Here is a 23383-nt window from a genome sequence, read left to right as displayed (position 1 = left end):
CACTAAGTCGTCGGTCCACCTGGTTGGAGGACGCCCCACGCTCCTGGTACCCATCCGTGGTCTCCATTCGAGGACTCCATTCGAGGACTCCATTCGAGGACTTTCCTCCCCCTTACAATAACAGTAAATAGCAGGGCAAACTTTAATGCAACAAATGATTCCAGGTCATAGATCCGGTGGCTCCTCGCTACACAGCATTAGAAACAAACCCTGTTCCTGTGAATCTTAAGGGTGTCACAAGCGACAGCAGCTTAACTGTACCCCTGCATCCTAAAAATCCAGATGTTGGTACCAAAACTATATGGGTGGCTCCCAGGTTACTAATAGACCAGGCTGATGCGAAGACCTTGAAAGAAGGAGAAAACGCCACGTTTATTAACTATGGCAATGTTACCATCGATAAGATTCACAGGTAAATCATATTTCAGTTTTTGCAACCCGATTACGTTTCTTTACATAGAGACACGAATTCAAAGTCTCAGTTTTTACAGTACAATGGCCGCCCCACCCTTCAAACCGAAACGCATTACTGCTTCACGGCAGAAATAGACAGAGTTGTGGTACCCACCCGTGCGGACTCACAAGACGCCCTCTAGCAATATAAAAGTTTTTAATTCTATTTAATGTGTGATTGAGTTTAAGCCAAAGGTTACGAAATATCCCATACATAATTATTTACCCTTTCTAACTTTATCCGAAATTTCAGATCAAAGGATGGTACAGTAACAAGTATAGATGGAACACCGAATCTCGATAATAAAGACTACAAAAAGACCGTCAAGTTGACTTGGCTCGCTGAGAGCAAACAATCACCAATGGTAGAGACCTATTGTGTTTACTTCGATCATATCATATCTAAAGCAGTGCTGGGCAAAGATGAGGACTTCAAGCAGTATATCGGCCATCAGACTAGGGTGAGTGAAAACACCTAGGGCATGTGTTTGATCAGAGTAGCTAAAATAGTGTATGTTAATCTAAACTATTATCAGTAAAATGTGAATAGGTGTTTACGAGTATGAATAGAGTGCAGTGATGGATTTATGGCTAGGCCTGTGAGACCCAGGCATAGGTATTAATCAGGGGTGGCATGATTTGAGAGGCGCCAAATTTTTGAAATGCCAAAATTGAGAAACTAACAAAGACAGTCGTCTCCTTTGAAAATGAGGTCACATTAATTGTTATAAAAATAATATATAGTGATTTAAAATTTAAAATGAAAATATTCATCATTTTCCTGCCCTTCTCCCAGTCACCTGGGGTCGGCACAACAGGTTTTCTCCTTCCGTACTCCTCTATCATATACCATTTCTTTGCTCACTCCCCTTTTACACGTCATATGGTCTTTCACGCAATCCATCCATTTCTTACGGCCTGGCCACGGGGATCGGCGGTGCGAACAGCGAAGCGGTGGACGAGGCGACCATTCGCGCAGCACCGTTTGCAGGCCACGGGTACTCACGTTCGCCGCCGCGACTAGTAAGGAAGTCCGACAGCGAAATGTCTATATCGAAATTATCTCGATATTGCTTACAAATTAATAGTTTTTTGGTTCAGGACCTATTATTTGGAAAATATTGTGAAGTACATGATTTGAATAAGAATCGGAGTATACCTATAGATGGAGAATTCCACAAGAAGTACGAGAAATACTTTGGGTGGCTAGACTTCCAAATAGCTGGTCTAGCTAGTATTTCAGCTATTTTTTTTTATTGCTTAGATGGGTGGACGAGCTCACAGCCCACCTTGTGTTAAGTGGTTACTGGAGCCCATAGACATCCACAACGTAAATGCGCCACCCACCTTGAGATATAAGTTCTAAGGTCTCAAGTATAGTTACAATGGCTGCCTCACCCTTCAAACCGAAACGCATTACTACTTCACGGTGTAGTGAAACACACGCCAGTTGGTTTAATACTGATTTATTTTTAAGGACACCCTCACTACGTCATTATAAATATACTACATCTTCCTTTAACAAGAAAAAAAAAGAAAAAAAATACAAGTTACAGTACAAAAAAAATATTTTTTAAGCTTATTTACTTTACTTATTTACATTATTATCTATTGTTTATACTAATAATATAATACAGCACATAATATAACTAATCACACTCGAAAAAGAATTCTTTTAGCATTCGTGCAGTTCTTTCCTTAGACCTTGTAATAGGAACCGCGGGTGGCGACGCTGGCGACCGCGCACACAACTGATCACTAAAGCTAGCTGGACTATCGTAATCGTCACTGACATCAAGTTGAGTAGACTGAATATTGGTGGTTGTGCTCTGTGTCGGACTGACCTGTCCACTTGCTTGTGGGTCACTCTCATTGTCAATACTGGTTCCCAGTTGCCTACTAGTTATTGACTTTTGTCGACGCCTACGAACAGTCTTCGTAATCACAGTTGGTGTCCTGCTATTTTCAATTTTTACAATCGGTTGTTTCAGTGACTTTCCTTCACGTTTATTATGGTCTGTTGTACGCACAACCAACTGACTTCGAGTACGCCGAAAACGACTGCCGCAGTCATCTTCGATAATATAGGAGCGAGGTTGCGATGTACCTTCCACTATTGTCACCGGTTTCCTAACGCCGTTACCAATTAGAGTCGCCTTATTACCCGATAACAAGGGTTTTAACAATTTAGCCGATCTATCATAATGTTTTTTTATTTTCTCTCTGTTCATCATTATAGCTTTGTAATTCCTTTCATTATCTACTTTTTCCCTTAATAGCTCTGCAGTAGTTGGCAATTTTGTATTTAAACGTCTACCCATGAGAATTTGTGCAGGCGAATCCAATCCATTACGTGGTGTTGTTCTAAAATTCAACAAAGACAAATAAAAATCCTGACCTGAATCTATACATTTTTTAAGCAGATTTTTCACACTCTGTACTGTCCTTTCACTTTTACCATTCGACTGTGGGTAATGAGGCGATGACGTCTCATGATGTACTTCCCAATCATGCATGAACATTCTAAACTCTCGTGAGCTGTACGCTGGACCATTATCAGTCACTAATTGTGCTGGAATGCCGTGACGCGCGAACTGTTCCCTCAAAAAATTAATAACATGCTTAGAGCTAATATTTGCCAACTGTCCGACTTCTACGTAGTTAGAAAAGTAATCGACTAGAATAATATAGCTTTTCTTTCTATATTTAAAAATGTCGGAGGCTAGTTTATGCCAGGGTAGCGCGGGCACAGGGTGCTGTAGAAGCGGTTGCCGGCGCGGTCGAGGCGCGTGTAACGCACACGCTGCGCACCGCCGCACCTCTCGCTCCACATCCTCAGACAGTCCGGGCCAAAACATTACTTCACGCGCGCGTCGTTTGCATTTTTCGATACCTAAATGTCCCTCGTGGACCCTCAACAACATGTCGTCTCGTAAAGCGCGGGGTATAAAGACACGTTCCCCCTTGAAAATAATCCCTTCTATATAATGAAGTTCCTCGCGATACGGCCAGAACACTTTAATTTTTTCATTTACATCACGTCTATTTTTTGGCCAGCCATGCTTTATGTACTTAATTAAACACCTACAATCACTGTCCGTCTCCGTTTCTTTTTTAATTACCTCCAACTTTTTGTTACTATACGGTATATTTTCTATCATGAAACACGTTTGCACGTTAACTTCAGAAGAAACCCGATCATTCATCATTTCATTCAAAGGAGCCCGAGATAGCGTATCTGCAATATACATATTTTTACCCGGAGTATATACAACTTTGAAATCATACCCTTGCACTCTCATCATCATCCTCTGCAACCGAGCTGGAACCGAAACTAGTGGTTTGTTGAATAATGCTTCTAGGGGCTTGTGATCAGTATGTACGGTTACGTCGGACCTACCGTAAATATACTGCCTGAACCGCTCAATCCCAAACACAATAGCTAGCATTTCTTTTTCTATGTGTGCATACCTAGTCTGAGTGTCGGTGAGCGTGAGTGATGCGAACTCTACCGGACGACCGTCCTGTAACAGCACGGCACCCAGCGCCACACTGGATGCGTCCACCGACACTACTATCGGTACACTCTCACTGTACAGTGCCAGCACGGGCGCACAGCTAAGCTTCATTTTTAGCTTGTCCACAGCTTCGGAATGATGCGATTCCCAGAACCACTCGGATTCCTTTTTCAGTAAGGTCCGTAACACATTCACACTCTCAGAGTAATTAGAAATAAATTTAGCTAAATAATTAACCATGCCTAAAAATCTCTCTAACGCCTTCCTATCTTTCGGATAAGGCATTTCTAAAATAGCTTTGACTTTTGAGTCATCTGCCCGCATACCATTCGCATCGAACTTATGACCTAGGTAAGTAATTTCGGGTACACCGAATTTACATTTATCGCGATTAAACTTTATGCCTACTTCCTTAGCACGCTGTAAAAGGCACTCCAACCTCCTATCATGCTCTTCCTTTGTGCGTCCCCATATTATGACGTCATCGATGAAAGACTCCACACCATCTAAGTCTTCCAAATGCTGCCTGAGTTTAGCATGAAACACTTCAGGCGCACAGTTTATCCCATACGGTAAACGTAAAAATTGATACCGGCCGAACGGAGTACCGAAGGTGCACAGATCGGCGCTGGCGTCGTCTATCTGTACCATCCAGAACCCACAGCGCGCGTCGAGCACGCTGAACACAGTGGCACCGCGCAGGCGCGCTGCCAGCTCAGACACTGTCGGCAACGTGTACTGGGCGCGCCGCACCGCGCGGTTCAGCGGACGGGGGTCTAAACATACACGAATGCCACCGTCCTTTTTTGCGATTAAAACAATTGCATTTACCCAATCGGTCGGGTGTGTGACCTTTCTAACCACACCTAACTCTTCCATTCTACGTAACTCGTCCAACAATTTACCTTTAATTCCTAAGGGAATTTTTCTCGTTGGACTAACAACAGGCTGTATTTTTTTATTTATTACAATACTATATTTACCAGGTAATTTTCCTAGACCTTGAAACAAGTCTGAGTACTTATCAATATTTATTAGATTAACGTTGCTAATTAATCCCAAAGAAATACAGCTTTCTAAACCGAGTACATTCTGACAGTTTAAATTAGCAACAACAAATGGCAAAAAATAACGTTTGTTATTGAATGTAACACACAGATGTTCAGTAATACCTATAATAGGTAACCTGTTCCCTGTAAAGGAATGTACCCGCTTTGTAAAGGGCTTAAGGCTGTTAATTGATAAACCCAAATTGAAAAAATCAGTTTTAGACATTACATTAATCATAGACCCCGTATCTATTTTTAACATAATATTTTTTCCTTTATATTTTACAATTTCCACCCATTCATTAGACGACTTACATATGTTATTGTTCCCCGCGATCGTATTTACATAGAACATTTCTTTGCATTTTTCTTCACTATCACTGCTCGCAGTATCCATACTCAAATTTAATACCTTACGAATCGCTTTCCTTTGCACACATACTCGCGAAAAATGCCCTTTCTGATCGCACACAAAACACATCGCGTTAACTGCTGGACAACGTTCACCGCCTAGACACCGGCTGTTTCCACATCGCTGACAGGCGCTGCGAGCTGTTCTCTGCCCGCCGTTACTGCCAACTCTTGCGCCGCGTACTCCTCTCGCGCGCTGTCCGCTTCGTTCACCGCTTCTGTTCTGAACTGCAGACACTTGCACACTGTCCGCAGCGCAGTTAATGTATTTACTGTCCTCTTTAGACATCTCGGCCGCCTGACAGAGTTGTAAGGCCTTCACTAGTGTAAGATCATCAGTGCGAAGAAGTCGATCTCTCACCGTGTTGTTATTGACACCGCATACAATACGATCACGTAACAAGCTTTCGTGTAATTCACGGAATTCGCATTGCTGACTCAGTACCCTCAATGCGGTTATGTATTGGTCAATATTTTCGCCATCTTCTTGATCACGGGTGAAGAACTTATACCGTCTTACTATGATATTCGGTTTTGCTCCAAAGTACTTATCGAACTTATTCAGAACACAGTCGATATCATCCTCACTTTCACCTTCGTTAAAAGTGAAGGTCGTATAAACCTCGTAACCGGCCGATCCTATGAGATTCACCAACAAACTAGCCTGAACTTCTTTAGGCTCTTTGCTCACTCCAGACGCTTTAAGAAATACTTCGAACAGCTTCCGCCACTGTCGCCACGCCTCTGAGCGTGCAGCCGGACCGCCATCGAGTGATAATTCTGCTGGAGGACGCGCGTGTTCCATATTTATCTTGGTTACTTCGATTTAACGTGTATTAATGTTAAAAACGACGCACCGCTGCCACCATGTAGTGAAACACACGCCAGTTGGTTTAATACTGATTTATTTTTAAGGACACCCTCACTACGTCATTATAAATATACTACACACGGCAGAAATAGGCAGGGTGGTAGTACCCACCCGTGTGGACTCACAAGAGGTCCTACCACCAGTAATTACGCAAATTATAATTTTGAGGATTTCATTTTTATTACACGATGTTATTCCTTCACCGTGGATATCAATCGTGAACATTTGCTGAGTACGTATTTCATTACAAAAATTGGTACCCGCCTGATATTCGAACACCGGTGCTTCGCTCAACACGATATTGCACCGGACGTCCGTTAGGCCACGACGACTTTAAAAATATAAAATAAAAAATAAATAAAAAATATAAAAATTTCGGCGTTAATTTTTCGCGGCGAAAACAACTAAACTCATTTAATCACTGTACTATTCGCCGCGACTACCGCTCGACTCCGTGGCTCGCGCCGTCCGTATTCATGCATTTGTTTTGCTCGCCCGCCGCATCGCACGATTCGCTCGGTACATTTCGCCGGTCGCCGGTGCGCGTGGCTTGTTAGGTACATTTCTATGCGCTTATTTTAGTCGCTAGACGCTTCGCCGTTCGCACCGCGCGAATATTCGTATCGGCGAATGTCCCGTGGCCAGGCTGTTAGGTCTAATTCTTCCTCTATATCCTTCCACATTCATAGTTAACACTCTCTTACCAACCTCATTTTCATTTCTTCTCATCACATGTCCATACCATCCCAAACGCGCACTTCTCAAACTTCTCTGTCACAGGTACCAATTTCAGACTTCCTCTAACATATTCATTCCGTATTCTATCCATTCGTCACTAATTCACACACACACACGTCGCAATATTTGAATTTTTTTAGTGGTCCAACAAGCTGATCCATACAAGACGGCAGGCCTTATTAAGGTCTTATACATCTTCCCTTTTAGGGGAAATATGTGAGTCACACGTGGTGCTCGTGACCTGTCGCTATTTCATCCATCCTGCTTCAAAATGAAAATATTGTGATATATAAATAGGAGCAGTTTTTTTTTTTTAAATTAACAATGATAAAAAATACGAAATAAACACAAATATGAGTTAATCCATGCATCTAAGCAATAAAAAAAAAGTTTATCTAAACTAATATGTATATAAATCTACAGTGGTTTTTACGGATGCTCCGTTATAACTACTGAACCATTCATCCGATTTACTTGAAACTTGGTATCCACGTAGAAAATAAATGTACTTAATGGATAGGCTAATATTTATATTAGTGTTGGACTGCCTACACCAGTTGCGGGGGCGTTAATTATGAGAATGTTTGTGGGGGTGAGAAATAATAATGTTATTGGTTGATTCATGGATACCCTCAAAAGACGAGGAGTTCTTCAGACGTGGAATCCGAACTCTGCCTGCGAGATGGGAAAAAGAAGTTGATAGTGATGGACAACACTTCGATTAAATTTAAATTACCGTTCTTTCATAATAAATATTATATTTTCGACAAAAAACGGCGGAAACTTATTTGTACTGCTAATAATTTTAAATGGCCAGCGAAGCGGACGACTACAGCTAGTTCGTTTATAACATTCAACAGTGGGAAATTCCGATGGTCGGCGAGCCGGAGCTGGCCAACGCGAAGGTTGGGGACATAGTGCAGCTGCAGCGGCGCGGGTTCTTCCGCGTGGACGTGGCCAGCGCGCCCCCCTCCCCGCACACCAGCCGCCCCGCTCCCCTGCTGCTGTTCCACGTTCCCGACGGACACACTAAAGAAATGCCCGGACAGGTGAGCTCCTTTATCCGCTACACTGCTGTCATTTCAATTTTGCAACTGCACGTTAACACAATACTATTGTTCCCTGTTAGACGAAATTCGATTATAATGAATTGAAATTATAAACTTGTACATTATTATGATTCTATTGCCAAAGACTATTTATTATACTTCTTTAATCACAGATTTCGCCAAGATCACACTTTAAACAAATCTATATATTATAATACGTGAAGCAAAAACTTTGTACCCCTTTTTACGAAAATGGCGCAGACGGAGGAGTATGAAATTTCCCACACTTATAGAGAATATAGAGAAGAAGTGCAGAAGGCTAATATATTTTTTTAATTATGCATTAAAAATACATTAAATCAATAAAGAAAATTGTTTATCTTTCTTGGTGAAATCTGTCACTATAGAAATATAATAGTCTTTGACAATAGAACAAAACAAAAAAAAACATTTCCCCATAAAAATGTTCATGGGTTTCGTATCTGTCAAACATGTTCATCCCGTTGATAAAGTAAACTCTCGTCTCAAATTAAATAACGTACTTAAAGTTCGGTTTCGAATCGAAAAGATATATCCAGATTTGATTGCATAGATGCTTAGACGATCTCACGGCCCACCTGGTGTTAAGTGGTTACCGGAGCCCATAGATATCCACAACATAAATGCCGCCACCCACCTTGAGATATGAGTTCTAAGGTCTCAGTACAGTTACACGGATAACGGCGTATTTTAGATTTAAAAAATGAAGAATGATTTGAGTAATGAAAAAGGATTGACATATTTATATTGAGACACCGTGGTATTTCAGTTTTGCTGGATCCGGTATTATTAATTTTGGAGCCTAGGTAAATAAAGTTGTCAAAGCTATAAACTAAGGCAACAAATAATTTTTTGAAACGTAACTTAAGTTTAGTTGTGGGTAGTAGGGCTCTACACTTAAAGTTTAACAAACTACGCTAGGATTCAGTTTTAATTAAATACTAGTTTAATTTTTCTCTAAGTGTTTAAGCATTAAGGTAACATTTAAACAATTTGACTATTTGTTCTCGCGCTGACAATTGTATGAATTAGTGAAATCCAGTCCCAATCCTCATTCATTAACTCTAATTCTATAAAAAAATAATCCTGAAACTACTATCACTGCGCCACCTATCTTCTGTTTACGGTACTGTAATGGAAATCTTACCTGGAACGATAACTGCACCTAATTACATCACAATCGGATCATGGCTTGGGAACGTATTGAGGATATTGTTTTTTAAATACGCTTTTTTAATTTATCAACTTATCTACGTAACGGAACATTTCAATGTAAATTTCAAACAATAACGTCTGATTGACTTGGAAATTTAGTCACGTATCAAGGACTGATGACAATACATTTATTAATTTGGCTTAATGTGCTAAGCACGATCACTAGGGTAATAAAGACGACATATTTATGTTTAATTCGTGTTATCATTTGAATGTATTTTTCGGAATATTTGATTTGTATTTATGATATTTTTGCTTAAATGGGTGAACGAGCCTGATGTTAAGTGGTTACTGGAGCCCAGAGACATCGACAACGTAAATGCCGCTACCCACCTTGAGATGAGTTCTAAGGCATAGTACAATGGCTGCTCCACCCTTCAAACCGGAACGCATTACTGCTTCACGGCAGAAATAGGCGGGGTGGTGGTGCCTACCCGCGCGGTCCCACAAGACGTTCTACCGTTCGTTCAGTAAACGACCTAATAATAACATCTTATAAACTTATAAAGAGAGAGAGAGAATAAATACACTTTATTGCACACCAAAACACAATTATACATTAAAAAAAACAGTCAAAAAGCAGATACATTTGCACAATAGGCGGTCTTATCGCTAAAAGCGATCTTTTCCAGACAACCGTTTAATTTACAGAAATTATATTAGTATATAATATTACTATAGTATAGTTTATTATGTAAATAAATTCGTAATTTATATTTAAAACAAAACCTAAACCTAAAACTTCTTAAAACGAATGACAGCGAGCTTACAATTGAAATTGAATGAATTTTAATTTGATTTACTTATGCTACGTAATCTCAAATACACTTCATAAAGGAATTGTTCAACAGGAAATCAACTAGTAATCTTCGTTTCGGATATATGACCAACATTTGTTCCAAGAAATCTTGAAGCCCCTTCAGTTTGATATTATCCTGTATTTGCTCTTGAACAGATCTGCTTCGTTTCCATTCTTTTGCATAAATGCTTTGTATGGTTTCCGGTATTATTTGGCTTTTTTCAAACTTTGAATAAACACGCTAAAATAAAAATTCGATGCAATAGTTTAAAAATACTTTTATCATCTAACTAATCGTTGGTAGCCTACGGGCTATTTCAACTACGCCCGGATGAGTTAAAGTATACAGTTATATATTATCTATACCTTTTTTTAGCTTTTATTATTAGCTGGGCCGATTTGGTTAATTTTGGTCTTGAATTATTTGTGGAAGTCCAGAGAAGGTTTAAAAGGTAGATAAATCTTCTATTTATCTTTTATTTATCGATTGAGGCACTACGAAGTCTGCCGGGTCAGCTAGTATATTTTAAAAACCAGCTTATACTTCTATCTGATATCGAATTCATTCAGAGTGCCTTTCAACAAATATTTTTCCCGTTTACCATAAAGGTTGTATTGTACATTCCTCTCTTCGATCCCAACCACTACGACAAAACGTTCTTCACCAAACGAAGTAAACTCGTCCGCCCTCGACGGCCAAATAATAATAAAATAAAATTTAAAATACCTCTCCATGTTCCCTTGTTCGTCTGATAAAATACTTTCCTTTAAAGTGTTTTGATCTGTAATCGCATTTACATAACATCTCTTCAGGTATACCCCCTAGGACACATAATATTTTATATAATACGCTGTTGTTAGTGTCGCCATGAAATAACTGACATTTTGTTGCCATTTCGAAAATCACGAGCCCGGTAGACCAAACGTCAATGTTAGATTCAGATCTTTGGTATCCTAGTATAATTTCGGGCGCTCGATAATTAGTCGATCCCATATGAGGATTTAATAAAACAGATTTACTAATGAACGCCCTATCGAATCCGCACAGTTTTAATTTTTGGTTCGAGTCGTTCAATAATACGTGGCTTGGATTGATATCTGAAAAATGTATAAAAATTTCAATAAAATAATAAATATTTTAAATAAATGTATAATGAATTTAAAAAATCACGTAAATCAATAAAAAAAAACATACCGGAGTGGACTATTTTTTTGCTCCGCATAAAAGTGACGGCTGACACCAACTGTTTGGCTAGAATTTGAACGTGGTCAATGTGGAAAGCATTTCCTTGTCTCTTCAACGCTTCTATCAAATTTTTAGGGTAGTATTCCATTACCGAACACCATTGTTGTCGCAAAGAAAATCTTTTATAAATGTTTATAATGTTGACATCACTATCGTTTCTATTATTATTGTATACTAGCATGTTATTTTTAAAGGATATGTTATTTCTGGAACAAATAATAGTTTTATATAGATTAACATATCATAAATAACATATTAGAAAATACAAAAAACAGTAAAAAATACACACTTGGGTAGTTTAATTGCATAATTTCGGCCGCAGGTGCGGTCACATACTTTATAAATTTTAGTAAATTGGCCATTTCGAATAAGTGACGTCACTTTAAATTTACCATGCATACAATCGAACATTTTCTTTTCCAAGTCATCCATCAATCTCTGGTTATAATTGTTAAAATACTTCTTTGAAAAATTTACATTTGTTGTTCTATGTGTATTGGTCGAATATGTATCTGTTTCAGTATGAGAATGAGAAGATCTGTAATAGTTTGTTATCAGGTTTTCGCTTTCGCGTTCAGAATGGTTTGATGGTGTTGCATTTAGTAGTAGTATTCTACTTTCAGCCATTTCATTGTGATTCAGTTTGCTTTTATTTACAGTTTCATCACTATCGGCAAAAAGTGAAGGATGTGATTTATCTTTTTCAATATATGCTAAATCTGATTCCTTTGTATCGAGATTTTTTTGAAAATTATTTCCACTATCTATTTTTCTGTTATTTTCATTTGCATGATCTGTGTTTTTGCCCATTTCTGATTTCTTAGGTAATGCTGTGTTTTTATCAAATATTAGTGACGTAGTCTTATTGGTACTCGACAACTCCATATTTGAATCTAGTTTTAATATTTCTTCTAAATTGCTACTATTTATGACTTCAAAAGTACTAACTGAACCTTCATAACTGTGATTACTGCTGCTGTTTGAATCATTATCAAACATTTTAGATAATTCCTTTTCAATCAATTCTATATTATAATCACTTTTTTCAGTGTCATCAACATTATCTTTATTGTCATTCTCTTTGGTGTCTTCAACCTTACCAGTTTGGTTATTTAATGTTGTATCTAAATCTTCATCTGAAATAACAATAGTAAAATTGTTGTCATATTCTTGAAGACTTTCTTGATTCACAGATTCACCAGTTTTTGTAATAATTTTTTCTTCGTTTTCTCCTTCTTTTACATTCTGTGATAATTCTGTTCGGTTTGGTTTATGCTGATTTGAAGGTGTATAGTTTTTTAATGATCTGAAAATAACGTAACGTTTGTTTTAAACAATAATCACTAGAAATGTTCAGGTTTTCCTATAAATTTATTTCGTGTGACACCAGGAATGTAATGGCTATCTACGTGCCGAGAATAACATGAGCTTCAATTGACCTCGAGCTCTTTTAATGGATGTTTTGGTGGTAGAGGTATGTACATTAAATGTAATAAGTTGTATACTTTTCAATACCTACATAAATGGAAAGGAATCTTGTGCAATGTTATTTATATGCATCATAGCTTTAAAGAAGACGATAAGGATGTAGACGAAATTTGAAACCTAAGCGTGTGACGAGGCGACCAGATAATAATACACCTACTGCTCAGATCTAATTACTAACTTCGTTCGAGGAAGAATATGTCGCACCTTTGAAATTGAAGGAGCTTAGTCCAAAATTCTGTTTTATGGTAAACGCCAAAATGTGGATTGAAGAATTGTAATACATATTTTCAGTTTAGATTTTAATACTTTAAGCCTTAAATCGCATACCTTAAAATTTAAAGTATGCGCTTGATTTAAAAGAGGCGGAAAGTGTGCTTTGTCCTGTCCTAGAGTAAAATGTAAATATATTTTTTTAATTTTCAAAATTTATTTTTGTGAACTGATAGAGTAAAATATGTTTAGAAGTCGTTGGAAATATAAATCTCGTTTTTATAATTTTTTTTAGTTAAGCCACTTCCATTCTAAAGGTGCTATGTGACAGGAACGTCTAGAAAATGGAATGGAATAATGGAATCCTCTCAAAGAATTACCAAGAGTACTTCCCTTGGTACTTACGGTATAAAACGATTCTAGAACATTTAAAACGAAACTTCGATTAGAATAACATAATATTGAGCTTAAAAAGCTTCTAGGGCACCCATTAAGAGTTTATTTTTTTAACTCACTCGCATTGCTTGTTGCTCGCACATTCTTGAGATAATAATAATTCACTTTTAATTTCATCCAAATTTATAATTGGTGAAGGAATGTTTCCTATTCCACACATTTTCGTTGAATTTGAGTTTTTGTTGGGCAAAGGATGATTACTACAAGAATCGTTGTTAGTGAGTCGTTCTGATGGTATATATAAATTTTTATCCTTGATTTCGTCGCTAGATTCTCTTGAACTACTTGCTTTTTCGTAATAGTTTATGACTACGTTAATTAATTTAGGTCTACGCTTAGATTTTTTTGTTTTCTTTTTTCGCGATTTTGTTTTCTCTTTTAGTTCGACATCCAAATTTTCACTGTAAATTTTCTTTAAATCATTGATAATTTTTTCTTGGTGTTCACGCAAATGTTTTCTTTCAATAAGGTATTGGTATTTTTGTTTAATTTCATTTACATTTTGTTTAAGGTTCCAGTCTGAGTCCGAACTATCTGTATATTCATTTGATCGTGATAAAATATCATCTTTGTAGTTGTTTAATGTGTTTATATCGTTGTTATATGTTTTTTTTCTTTTGGTTTTGTGATCAGTGAAATTTGTATCTTCATGGAATGATCTGCTTTCGTGTTTCATATCGTTGGATGTTATATGAGTGCCTTTTTCTTTTAATATGCAGTATCCATGGAGAGTATTTTCTGAATGTATTTGAGTTTTTGTGGTTTCATCACATTTTCTTTCAGACTTAAGATTTAACTACAACAAAAAAAAATAGATATTAAATTACAACATTTTTCTTCTTTGATTAATTTATCAATCAAGTGAGCCCTAAAGTTAAAAATTTACATTGTGTTTATTAAGATCACAAGTTACCACTAGGTTTTCGGATTATGCACTCACATTTACTCGCTATATAAACTTTATCAATGCAAACAAAGTCGTCGTGGCCTAAAGGATAAGACGTCCGGCGCATTTGTGTTGAGCGATGCACCGGTGTTCGAATCCCGCAGGTGGGTAACAATTTTTCTAATGAAATACGTACTCAACAAATGTTCACGATTGAGTTCCACGGTGAAGGAATAACATCGTGTAATAAAAACCAAACCCGCAAAATTATAATTTGTGTAATTACTGGTGCTAGGACCTCTTGTGAGTCCGCACAGTTAGGTATCAACACCCTGCCTATTTCTGCCGTGAAGCAGTAATGCGTTTCGGTTTGAAGGGTGGGGCAGCCGTTGTAACTATACTGAGACCTTAGAACTGATATCTCAAGGTGGGTGGCGCATTTACGTCCTAGATGTCTATGGGCTCCAGTAACCACTTAACACCAGGTGGGCTGTGAGCTCGTCTACATTACTAAGCAATAAAAAAATATATATGGAAAATACATAAAATTTTATGTCTCATTATGCATTTTTGTATGTAAATTAGGGCCAGAAACTACACATAGTTAGTAAGTACAGTTAAGCTTTTCGTTTCTACCACCGTAATTCGCCACTGACAGTGTGTTTCCAATGAGCATTTTTTCTCCTAAATAGCTTGTTTCCTCAGCGTTTCTCCGATACCACGAACATGACATTTCGTTCTTGAAAAAAATCATTAGAGAGCCAACGGCTTGAATTCGCCTGTGGCAATACCGATGTCAACTACGATGACCAATTACGATTTGCTTGTCCTCTTTCGATTTTAATAAATTATTAATATCATTTTGTATTTTAAATATACCAATTCTTCTAAATACACATCATTCGAATATTAATGTAATCGTTTCACAGAAGATGTTTTGTATAAAAAGTCAAAGATCAAGATAATATCCCCTAATTGTATCCTAATCATGGGATAGCTGAGAGGTTTGTTATCTGTCTATGTCTGTGTTTATGTGTAAGCGTGCGTTTTATGTAATCAGAATATCGCAGTAATGTTCCTACTACTTCCAATGGACTAACTCTACGCGGGTAAAATTAATAATAATATCTTAACAAAAATTAGTGATTTAAACAATGGAAATTTAAAAATTAAAATTAATCAACAGAATAGCAAATATTTTTTTTGCAGTTCTATAATATGTATGTTCTCTATTTGTTTAAAACAATTTTATAAACAAACTAGCTGACCCGGCAGACTTCGTAGTGCCTCAATCGATAAATAAAAGACCTAAACTTTTGGATAAAATAAACTTAAAACAAACAAAACTAATCCGTTCGACGGGGGACACATCAAAGGAAAAACAAAATTGTTATTTTTATTTAATTCCGTGCATTTTCATATTTATCTACCTTTTAAACCTTCTCTGGACTTCCACAAATAATTCAAGACCAAAATTAGCCAAATCGGTCCAGCCGTTCTCGAGTTTTAGCGAGACTAACGAACAGCAATTCATTTTTATATATAAAGATAACGTAAAAAAGTCATAACCTGTGTTAATTATTGCCCTTTTTAAAGTGAAAACAGGCATAGCTAACTATTAATGGAAAAAAAATCCACATTTTTTAAATATTTAATTTTGCAATAGTTATTAAAAAATCATAATTAGCAAATTAATAAACTTTTATGAAAATTTATCGCAGGATCTTATGAAGTATATTATATATCAAAAGGTCTTCACGAAATTATAGAAATAGTATATATTATTTCAAATTTATAGGCCAATTATTTATACCTTTTATCCCATTATTTATGCCAACGGAGATTAGGAAAGATATTGTTAGTTAACAATTGAATAACTTTAAAAAAATGGTGAAAATACTTTTTGTCCTATAGGGCTCGATTCCTTCAAGTGTTAAGAAGCTAATAGAATTTTTTCAAAATTTTATTATGAAATAACATTTAATATTATAAAAAAAACATGATGAACTTTCTTTAACTGTCGTAACATTCGCGCGGAGCCCTATTTTCAACGTAAATTTTAAATTATAAACAATGGAGATGAGTATCGAAAGTTGGGACTTCTTTATCAGAAATGTCCTCCTCTTTAACGAGCTTTTTTCAAAATTGCCTAAATATTCTAATATTTTTCGAGTTAATAACGAAAAACTAAATACTATTTCTCATCTTATCAGTTTCTTCATCTTTTATTGTTAATAACGGTTGCTATTAATTACTTGCACCAAAATCCTTCAAAAACGTTTAGCCTAGAGGTGCTCCAACGAGCTATCGCTCATATTTTTAGGGAATCCAATGAGCCATCACTCATATTGTTAGGCCCTTTATCTCTATTTTTCACGTTTTTCAAGTTGTTGACTAGAATATAGGGTTTGTAGTTAAAAACTCGGCTCTTGATTTGTGTGACGGTATTTATATTGATCTATAGGTTCCGGTAAGCGCTTAATATCAAGAAGGCCGTGAGCTTGTCTGCCCACGTTGTGGAGACATTATCTAGAAAATCTAGATCATATTCATAGATGAAATGTTATCAAGATGGAATTGGCAATTGAAAACAACAATAGAGTCAATAATTATTTTGGAGACGAATTAACGAATGTAACCAATAAAATTAGTAAAGCGTCACACAGGTCACTTACATTACTGTTACGTAATTCGACTAGACTTAGTAACCTTCAAATTATTCTGCATAAGTCTGTTTTGTTTTACAGAACGACACGGTCCTTAGTTTCATTGATCTTAATAAATATATTTTAAATCGAACAATAAAATTATTGTATGTTTAAAGATTATAGGAATGCATTGACGTGACGTGCGCATACAGTCGAACAAGTCTTATTACACGAGATATACTCGTATCAAGAGTTGATGCGAATATATTAAGAATTGTTGAATTTAAAAAGATAGCATAACATTATTACGTAATTACGTAAATGAAGGACTGTTGAATCTTGTATGGTTTATTAATACTGTTTACTGTTTAATTTTTAATATTAATTTTAAAAGAGATTATGTTCTTTAAATTTTTTCTCATTATATAACAGAAAAACGCAATTAAGTATTTTATTATTGTTTACTAGCTGACCCGGCAGACTTCGTAGTGCCTCAATCGACAAATAAAAGACCTAAGCTTTTGTATAAAATAAACTTAAAACAAACAAAAGGAATCCGTCCGACGGGAGACACATCAAAGGAAAAATAGAATTGTTATTGTTATTTAATTCCGAGTTCATATATATATCTACATTTTAAACCTTCTCTGGACTTCCACAAATAATTCAAGACCAAAATTAGCCAAATCGGTCCAGCCGTTCTCGAGTTTTAGCGAGACTAACGAACAGCAATTAATTTTTATATTATTGTGAAGTACTCCATATCATTAAATGTATTAGACATATTTTACAGCACCATAGCCCCTATAGATCAGAAATACTCGCTATGGTATGCTTTTCCCCTATTGAAAGTATTAACAGATAAATATGAGCTTAAATCGAATGTTAAAACAAATAAAAAAAAACCGAGATAATTAATAATTGTTTGATGGAAATTGAAGCAAATTGATGTACATTTCTTTCTATTGCAAATAATTTGAAATTACAGTGGACCCGCAGTAATTCGACAAACGTTTTGCTGGGCAGTGTTGAACTAACGAATTTGTCGCATTATAGAGTATTGCCTAAGACCCCGTATAATTCCGGATTTTTTCTACAAAACATTACTTTTTAACCCTACAAATAACCTATATATATGCACTATGCCCTATGTGCTTGCTAAACTACTGAAAGATTCATTGCGATCTAAGCGGTCCAAAATATCACATTTAACGACATTACGTATACATTATATGTACACAATACACAATGAATAAATAATGAACGCATGCTAGGTCGCACTGCTATCATATGTATGTATTTTTTTATTTTTTTATTGCTTAGATGGGTGGACGAGCTCACAGCCCACCTGATGTTAAGTGGTTACTGGAGCCCATAGACATCTACAACGTAAATGCGCCACCCACCTTGAGATATAAGTTGTAAGGTCTCAGTATAGTTACAACGGCTACCCCACCCTTCAAACCGAAACGCATTACTGCTTCACGGCAGAAATAGGCAGGGCGATGGTACCTACCCGCGCGGACTCACAACAGGTCCTACCACCAGTAAAATGTATGTAGTCAAATTCAAATTAAGCAATCAGAATCAAAACAATATCTACGCGTCGTGTATAATAGTGGTGGCGCATACAAGCTGTAACCTATCTGAATTCATTATCTACATTAGCGAAGATTGTCAAAAAATATTCAAAACATGTCGGATTACAAGGGGAGCAGGATTAGACAGGGTCCGGACTACCACGCATCCCTTGTACGTGATTTGGAAACTTGACCAAGGATTTTCTTAAATTTCTGGAAATTTACCAGAAATAAAAAATCGATGTCTGGTATGAACCCCATCTCCTGTCGTCGTTGTCATAAAAAACGTGTCCGAAACTTACAAAGCTGTCTGCGAATTATAAAAGTACTAGCGACCCGCCCTCGCTTCGCTTCGGAAACTGTAATTTGTTATTGATTTCTACACTATTTAATGGATGTTATTATACATAATATAAACCTTCCTCTTCCATCAGTTTCTATTAAAAAAAACCGCATCAAAATCCGTTGCGTAGTTTTAAAGATTAAGCATACAGGACAGGGACAGAGAAAGCGATTTTGTTTTATACTATGTAGTGATAATACGATCGTCAACCGGCATTTGCTGATGGTAGGGCGTCGTATTGTAAGCCCGCACGGGTAGGCACGGGCACTACCATCCTGCTTGTTACTTCCGCAAACAGTTACGCGTTCCCGTTCCTACTTCCGCGTCCATGGGACGACCGTTTTACAATATCAGTGAGAGTTCTATCTATGCCTCAAAGTGACTGGTAGCATTCACATTGTGACGTCATCAATATCAAGCTGCAAGTTTGGTCACCCATCTACATAAAATAAAAAAATTAAAATTGTCATTGCCGGCTATGTGCACTCCGCGCCTTAATAAAAATGAATTCTAGATGAAATTTAGTAAAAAACAAAATATCACAAATTGTTCCATTAATTAGTAGTTCCTATCTATAATTTTCAAAGTGAAACAATCCAATAAAATAATCCAGTTTAAAATTATAACAACCATTTTTTGTACGTCGAATTATTATTTTTTGGACGGGATAGCAAAGAAAATTTAAAATTTAGCTAAATTAAACGAAATATGTATATTAATGTAATTAACCGTACTAAAAATAAAAATAATCATTTTTGAAATTGGATGATCTGGTTAGGATTTTGATATTTTGATAGATATAGATCAATATATTAAAGCGTATTTAAAAAAAAAGTATTTTTAATAAAAAGTATTTCGATTATGTTCATTCAGATTTTTATCCATCTAAACAACTAAATAACAAAACATACGATTAGGTAAAACTATCATGAATCAATCAGTCCAGTTTCCAATTCTCTAATAAGAACGTTCATTTGAATTTATTTTTTTGGAACTGAACTGTCGATGTTATATTCAATTTCAAGACAAGTTCAAAGTAATCACTATGATTATAGACAAAGAAGTTCAATAATCCATTGACTTTGAGTTAACCGGCTTGTCCTTCAATATATACAAAAGCTTATTTTGGCAACCAATGATCGCAGCGTCTGGGAATTATGCATTTACATAAAATGCTTACGTATATATTATGTTTATTACGAGAAGCGGTTTGCGAGACATTCAGCACTCGGTATCGGCATATTATTGGCATTATATCGGCATTGTGCGGCATATTAACAGATTATTATGCCTGCCGTATATAAACGGGATTAAAGTTCTTATATTCCGATGAAATTGACAATTTGGCATCGTTTCTTATGGCGGGCAGCAATATCTACAGTGTTCTCGATCTAGGTTAATTTTTTTTTTTATTGCTTAGTTACGTGGACGAGCTCACGGCCTACCCGGTGTTAATGATTACCGGACCACATAGACATCAATAACGTAAAAGCCGCTTGAGACATAAGTTCTAAGGTCTCACTTTCAACAGTGCCCCGCACTTAAAATCGAAACGCATTACTGAATAGGCAGGGTGGGGGGGTATCAGCCCGTGCGAGCTCACAACACGCCCTGCCACAAACAATTACGCAAATCATAATTTTTGTGGGCTTATATATATGATCTTATTCCTTTATTGTGGAAGTCGTTCGTGAACGTTTAAGTGTGTATTTCTTTAGAAAAATCTATAGCTGCCTGCGGGATTCGAACACCATTCGAGTCGCATCGCTCGATACGATTACACCAGGTGCGTTGTCCTTTAGACCACGACGACATGCCAGACGAAACGCCAGATAGTCAGATCTGGTTAAAAAAAAGTACAAAACTTACTTTTATCTGTTTTTCTGGTTGGCTACAGGGCGCGATTGTTCCTTGCTTGATATCGTCGAGAATTTCATCTTGTAAATAGTTATCTTCTGTAAAAGCAAGAGTGTCCATTTTGAAGTTCTTTGTAGGAGATTTTTCATCCGTAGGTATTACAGTAATGCAGTTATGACGCTGTTGGTAGCGACGTTTCGACATTTCGCTGTCTATTAATCTAAAAAAAAAATTTCAATCTCATTGCAAAAATCCTCCTTCGCCCAAGGAAATATAATTAAACTTCATCCGAATGTTTACGCATTTCAATTTTTTCCTTGTTAATGCTTGCAAACAGTGTCATTTCCCGCACAATAGAGAATATGGAGATAGTAAAACGTAAATCTAGTTAATTCGATAGCTGGTCAGAGAAGCTCGTAACGCCAAAAAAAAAAAACAACAGCCAAGTAATTATTCAAAATAGAGTCCAACAGGCCTTTTAAGAACCCGACCCGATTTATCGAATCAAAAGCGGCATGACAACTACAATCTCGCAGAGCTTACTTATTATCGTTAATATTTTTCCACTCACATAAAATATAAATTAAAAAGTACGTGCAGTTTCTGGTGCGTGTGCTCTTCCAGAAATCGCTGCTTACACTGCGACGAGAGCTACCGCGAATATTACATTCAAACGAATCGGGGAGAAGTTATCGGCTCATTGCTATTTATTTCGTCTAAATGATTCACGGAACCGAGTTCAGGGTCTTATTATTGTTTTACGTAGTTGAGAATTAAAATGCTTTGATATATAAAAATATTTTGATGCCACTAGCTATCGTGCTTTCTTACAAAATATAGTTAAAGGGCTTGCTTGAGATTTTTGAAGCCTAACAAATTTGTCGTCATTTTAATCACATGTCACATTTTAATTATTTTATGAGCTTGACGTCCATCTATTACTACATCTATTACTATAACTATTATACTTAGTCTGGCCATAAATACTGTTACAATAAAAAATAAAAAAAAATCTATTGCAAATAACATTTATAATAATATAATAATATAATATAAGACTTTATTAACAATTTAATTTAAGTTACATTTTTAATACACTTATTATCTAGTTTTATTATTCGACACCGGTTTCTTGATCGTCTTGCTGTACAGCATAGGCCTCCCCAAGGGTTCTCCATAATATTCTATCCTGCGTTTTTCTCATCCAAGTCGTTCCTGCCACTTTTTTGATGTCATCTTCCCATCTACGTTGCTGCCTTCATCTATTTCGCTTTTTATATCTAGGACACCATTCTGTCACTCCTTTGGCCCATTTTTCTGTTTTATCTCGAATTAAATGTCCAGCCCATTTCCATTTCAGTTGTTGTATTCGGTATTTTATATCTATGATCTTTGTTTGTTTTCTTATTTTTGTTAACCGTATTTTATCTTTTAATTTCATGTTTAACATACTTCTTTCCATTCGGTGTTGACAAATTTCTAAAGATTTTATGTTCTTATTTGTCAATCCCCATGTTTGGCATCCATAGGTCATACTTGGAAGAATGCATGTATTAAATATTTTCTTCTTTGCCTTAACAGGTATTTCTGAATTCTTCATGACATCTTTTAATGCCCAGTACCTTTTCCATCTTATATTTATTCTGTTACTGATTTCTTTTGCTGTGAGGTCTTTGGGGATATGATTTGGCCGAGGTATGTATACTCATTTACATATTCTAATTTAGCTGTGTTGTAAGGTTTGATAGGGACTTTTTTGTAATTTGTCATCAGCTTTGTTTTGTTTGTGTTCAATGATAGTCCAACTTTTTCACTTTCACGTACAAGTTGCTCAATCATTTTTTGTTAAGTTTCTGGATTTTCGCTTATAAGTATGAGGTCGTCGGCAAATCTCAGATGATTTAATAACACTCCATTAATATTAATACCGTAATTGTCCCATTCGAGCTGACGAAACACATGTTCTAGGGTTGCAGAGAAAAGTTTGGGTGAAAGGGGGTCTCCCTGTCTAACTCCTTTTTTGATGTGAAAGTGTTCTCCTAGCTTTTCTGTCCGTACTCTTGCTTTCATGTTTTCGTATATGTTTTTCAATAGACGGATGTACTTATTATGGACTCCTTTTAAAGCAAGCGCTTCCCATATTTTCTGATGTTTTAGCGAGTCAAATGCTTTGTTATAATCTATAAACGATAAATAATAGTTGATGTTATATTCATTACATTTTTGGATTATTTGTTTTATAGTATGTATATGGTCGAAAGTAGAGAAGCCACTTCTAAACCCTGCTTGTTCTTTTGGCTGATTTTCGTCCAGAGTCTTTGTTAATCGTTCTAGTACTATCTTGGAGAAAAGTTTATAAATATTAGACATTAGTGAAATGGGTCTATAGTTCGAAATATCATCTGTTCTGCCTTTCTTATGAATTAAGATAATCGTTGATGTAGTCCATTATTGAGGTATATGTTCCGCTGTTAGAATATCGTTAAATAGGTCGGTTAGTGTATTGGAGATAGCATGGTACATTCCG

General features: G+C 36.3%; 2 protein-coding genes across 8 annotated transcripts in view; one reads left to right on the top strand and one right to left on the bottom strand.

Moving 5' to 3' along the window:
* Positions 1 to 23383, top strand: part of LOC101739247 (bifunctional glutamate/proline--tRNA ligase) — a 57987-nt gene that overhangs the window by 6968 nt on the left and 27636 nt on the right. For all 3 annotated transcript variants that reach the window (XM_021346875.3, XM_021346871.3, XM_062676159.1), the window contains exons 12-14: positions 165 to 412; positions 707 to 914; positions 7901 to 8089. In XM_021346875.3, the coding sequence (XP_021202550.3) occupies positions 165 to 412; positions 707 to 914; positions 7901 to 8089 (645 nt within the window). The remainder of the gene's footprint in view (positions 1 to 164; positions 413 to 706; positions 915 to 7900; positions 8090 to 23383) is intronic.
* LOC101739106 (uncharacterized protein MAL13P1.304) lies at positions 9860 to 21549 on the bottom strand. 5 transcript variants are annotated; one of them, XM_012689170.4, is made up of 7 exons: positions 21428 to 21549; positions 20869 to 21076; positions 13602 to 14338; positions 11678 to 12694; positions 11338 to 11594; positions 10870 to 11240; positions 9860 to 10383 (listed from the first exon to the last, which is right to left on the bottom strand). In XM_012689170.4, the coding sequence occupies exons 2-7, from the start codon at positions 21058 to 21060 to the stop codon at positions 10162 to 10164; spliced, it is 2796 nt and encodes a 931-aa protein (XP_012544624.2). In that variant the 5' UTR covers positions 21061 to 21076; positions 21428 to 21549; the 3' UTR covers positions 9860 to 10161. The 5 variants fall into 5 exon arrangements, with proteins under 5 accessions (XP_012544624.2, XP_037876156.2, XP_021202567.2 ...); XM_038020228.2 differs by having other exon boundaries at positions 20869 to 20954; positions 21428 to 21548; XM_021346892.3 differs by having other exon boundaries at positions 21455 to 21536.

This window comes from Bombyx mori, chromosome 25 (genome assembly GCF_030269925.1).
Source record: "Bombyx mori chromosome 25, ASM3026992v2".
Taxonomy (NCBI): Eukaryota; Metazoa; Arthropoda; class Insecta; order Lepidoptera; family Bombycidae; genus Bombyx; species Bombyx mori.
This window is presented reverse-complemented; position numbering and strand designations above follow the sequence as displayed.

Bases quoted from the DNA above. Each gene is read 5' to 3' on its own strand.
- LOC101739106 (XM_012689170.4), bottom strand. From the start codon at position 21,060: ATGTCGAAACGTCGCTACCAACAGCGTCATAACTGCATTACTGTAATA. The intron at 12,695-13,601 runs GTGAGTTAAAAA...CGTTATTTTCAG, and splicing joins GCGAGCAACAAGCAATGCGA to ATCATTAAAAAACTATACAC. The intron at 10,384-10,869 runs GTATTTTAAATT...TTTTTATTTTAG, and splicing joins GAACAAGGGAACATGGAGAG to CGTGTTTATTCAAAGTTTGA.